A 3,913-nucleotide genomic window follows, 5' to 3' on the forward strand; every position below is an offset into this window, starting at 1 on the left:
TATTGTGTTGGATTGCCTGGATCAGAATCTCGTGGCCCTTTTTTTGCTTTGTTTTGTCAGAGATAGGTGTTCTACTGCTGTGAGAGAAGCTGTCTTTGGAGAATTCTTTAAAAGGCCTTTTCATACTTGATACCAATCCAAAGATTGTAGGTATTTAAGTTCAGCAAAATAACCCAATATACTCCAACAGTCCCTTATAGTACTGGGTTATTAGCAGAACTGATAATTGTCAGAAGTTCTTGACATGAGCCTTTTACAACTCAGCATATTAATATGAAATTACTTTTTATACCTCGTGGTTATACCTTCTGCTGGATGGTTAAGACCAAGACAAAGCAAGACCTATATAACTAAAAATGTAACTTTTGTATCTGACAAGGTCAGTCAAATCTCCTCAGGATTTAATCTAAAACCATGTACAGCACCTTGCAGATATTTTGTCAGTGTCACCCATCAGGATGAGTCACAACCATTGCTTGACCAATTTGCTCTCTGCGAAAGGTTGAGAGAATTTTTTTTCTCTCTAGGTGACTCCCCTTAGGGACATTCTACATCAGTGATTACTTTCCTCTGTGGCCCCATAATCTTCTTGGTCGGGAAATTTGGGAAACCATTGAGTTACATGATGCCACAGTACAGATTCTCATGTCCTGAGTCCTCATTGCCTTGAAGGTCTAGGGCCAAAATTTGGGCTATCCTGTAGCCCTCTATTCCTCTAATTTTTGGTCTTCTGTAACTTTAGTTGCAGAAGAAAAACTTAATGATATTATTACCCTGTAACAGAGGCAGTTGGGCTTAACATCACTATCTGTCTGAATATGAAACAGCTCAGACATAATATGGAACTGCTATTTTCCAACTATAGATATTTTAAACTTTAAAATCCTACAGAATGTAAAAAAAATTACAATTTTTTACACAGAAATTTAGAAATCAAAACATATACAACATTGTAGCAGGACAATCCTATGATTTTTTTTTCTTGTCTCTTGTTTTCTTTTATTACTTTTTTAAAAAATAAACATTTATTTTAAAGAGAGTATAGCAATAATCAATATAACATTTGAAGAAGTGCACATTTAGAACACCAAAATGACAGGTATTTCAAGCATGGCTTTAGTATTACACATTACTCTCCTCAGTGTAGTTACTTAGTTCACAGATATCAGCATATACAGTTAGTCAGAGTGAGAATTCTACCCATTAACTGGTATGTCCAAAAACCTGATGGAGATTCATGGGAACATTGCCTTAACCATCTTGTTTATATAAATGTGTGGTTTTGCTCCTGCCATACTTCCTAACATTTATCCTTTCCCTCTTCATTGTTTAATCCTTTAGTTCTCACTTTTCATTTATTTTTATTTTTTGTATTTTAGGGGTCTATGGGGTGTTCAGGGTCTCACTACTAGATCAGGCATGAAGTGATCTGCCTGTTTACAGCCTCCCAAGAGGTGGGAATACAGGGGCGTCCTACTGTGCCCACTTTAAATTGCTGTATCAGCATACCCACAGGGGTGAAGCATGCACAGCAGGCTTGGGGATCAAACTCCCAGCCCCTGCGCCTGCTTGTGGGCACTTTAATCCATTGAACTATTTGGCCAACCCTTCTCCATTTAACTGTGTTATACCATTCAATTTTTATTTCTTCTTTTGAGAATCACAACATCTTTTTCATCCATTCTTCAGGTGATGGGCATCTTGGTTATTTACAAGATTTGGCTATCACAAATTGTGCTGGTATAAACATAGTTGCACATATATCATTATGATATGATTTTTTAGTTCTTTTGGGAAAATTTCCAGAAGAGGGATAGCTAGATTGAATGCAATTTCCAGTCTAAGTTTTTTGAGGAGTCTCTACACTGATTTCTTTAATGGCTGCACCAGTTTACATTCTCACAAGCAGTGGAGAAGGGTAAGGTGAGATGGTATCTCAGTGTTTTAATTTACATTTCATGGGTGGCTAATGATGTGGAGCATTTTAAAATGTATTTATTATCTTCTAGAATTTCATCCTCTGAGAAGTGTATGTTCATCTCGGCTGTCCATTTCTGGATTGGATCTTCAAATTTTGGGGTTCTAAATTCTAAATTTTGAGGGTTTTAGTTCTTTATAAATTCTAGATAGAAGACCTTTGTCAGAGTGCTTATTACTTAAGAAATTTAAATTTACAAATTTGTGGGTTGTCTTTTCAGTCTGTTGCTAATTTCTTTTGCCATGCAAAAACTTCTCAGTAAGAGGAGGTCCCTGTTGTTACTTCTTTCAAGTATTGCCTGTGCAGTATGATTTTTGTTCATGAACTGTTTACCTACTCTTATGTCTTCAAGATTTCCACTTACTTTCTCTTGAGGAGATTTAGTGTTTCTGTTTTATTTTTTTGATCTTTAATCCATTTTGACTTTAGTTTAGTGAATGGTGATAGACCTGGGTCCAGTTTTAGTTTTCAGCATATAGAGAGCCAGTTTTTCCAACATCATTTGTTAAAGAGAATATCTTTCTTTCAGTAAGAATGTTTGGCACCTTTGTCAAAGATAAGATGGCTGGGTGTGTTTGTTGCTGCATCTGAATCTTCTAATTTATTCTATCGATCCTAAGGTCTATTTTTTTTTGCCAATACAGTACTGATTTTATCACAGTAGCTTTGTAGTATAATTTCAAGTTAGGAATTGTAATGCCTCCTGACTTGCTTTTGTTGCTTAGGACTGCCTTTGCTATTCTAGGTTTTTTCTGGTTCCAAATAATTTTAGGAATTTCTCTAGGTCTGTGAAGTATGTTGGTGGTATTTTGTTAGGGATTGCATTGACTCTGAATAACAATTTTGGGAGTTTGATCATCTTCATGATGTTGGTTATTCCTATTCAGGAGCAGGGAATATCTTTCCATTTTCTGAAATCTTTTACCATTTCTTATTTTCAGAGCAATGTAATTTTCATTGAATAAATGTTTTGCTTTTTAGTTAGATTAATTCCTAAGTATTTCATTTTCCAAAGTGATGTTCTAAAAGTATTTTTTCTCTAATTTCTCTCTCAGTGTGTTTGTTATCTCTGTAGAGGAATGTTACTGACTTTTGGGCAATGACTATTCTGGCATGCTACTGAATTTGTGTACCAATTCTAGTAGCTTCTTTCTGGTGCTCTTTGGGTCTTCCAAATAAAATATCATGTCACTGGGGGCCAGGGAGATGACTCAGTAGAATAAGTGCTTCACTGGCAAGCACAAGGGCCTGAATTCAATCCCTAGTTCTGAAATAAATAAATAAATAAATAAATAAATACCATGTCATCTACAAAGAATGATAGTTTAACTTCTCCTTTGCTTATTCTTATTACATTTATTTCTCTGTCTTATCTAATGGGTGTAGCTAATTATTTCAGAACTATATTGAATAGGAGTGGTGATAGAGGACATTCTCGTTTTGTAGCAGATCTGAGAGTAAAAGATTTCAGTTTTTCCCCATTAAGAATTATGTTATCTATTGGGTTGTTATAGATAGGTTTTATCAGATTGAGGTACAGGCCATCTATTCTAATTTGCTATAGGACTTTGAACATGAAAATCCTTTTCTGCATCTCTTGGATTGGACATGTGGTTTTTGAATTGGCTCTGTTGATATAATAATTATATTCATTGATTTTCATACTTTGAACCACTCTTGCTTTAATCAGGGTGAATCCTACCTACTCATGGTATATAATCTTCTTGATGAATTGTTGTATTCTATTTGCTAGAATTCTATTGAGGATTTTTGCATTTATGTTCGTGAGGGAGATTGGCCTGTGGTTATCTTTTTTAGCTGCATCCTTCCCTGGTTTTGGTATCAGTATAATACTTGCCTCAAGGAAAGATTGTGGGAGAATTATTTTCTTTTCAATTCCATTGAAAAGTTTAAGGAGTATTGGGATTTTATCTT

General features: G+C 35.1%; 1 protein-coding gene across 1 annotated transcript in view; it reads right to left on the reverse strand.

The window, feature by feature from the left end:
* The window catches only part of LOC101586982 (coiled-coil-helix-coiled-coil-helix domain-containing protein 7-like), a 5,633-nt gene extending 3,180 nt beyond the window's left edge, over positions 1-2,453 (reverse strand). The window contains exon 1 of the mRNA XM_004641859.1: positions 2,428-2,453. Coding sequence (XP_004641916.1) covers positions 2,428-2,453 — 26 coding nt within the window. The remainder of the gene's footprint in view (positions 1-2,427) is intronic.
* Positions 2,454-3,913: the final 1,460 nt, after the last annotated feature.

Source organism: Octodon degus, unplaced genomic scaffold (assembly GCF_000260255.1).
Source record: "Octodon degus isolate 3935 unplaced genomic scaffold, OctDeg1.0 scaffold00144, whole genome shotgun sequence".
Taxonomy (NCBI): Eukaryota; Metazoa; Chordata; class Mammalia; order Rodentia; family Octodontidae; genus Octodon; species Octodon degus.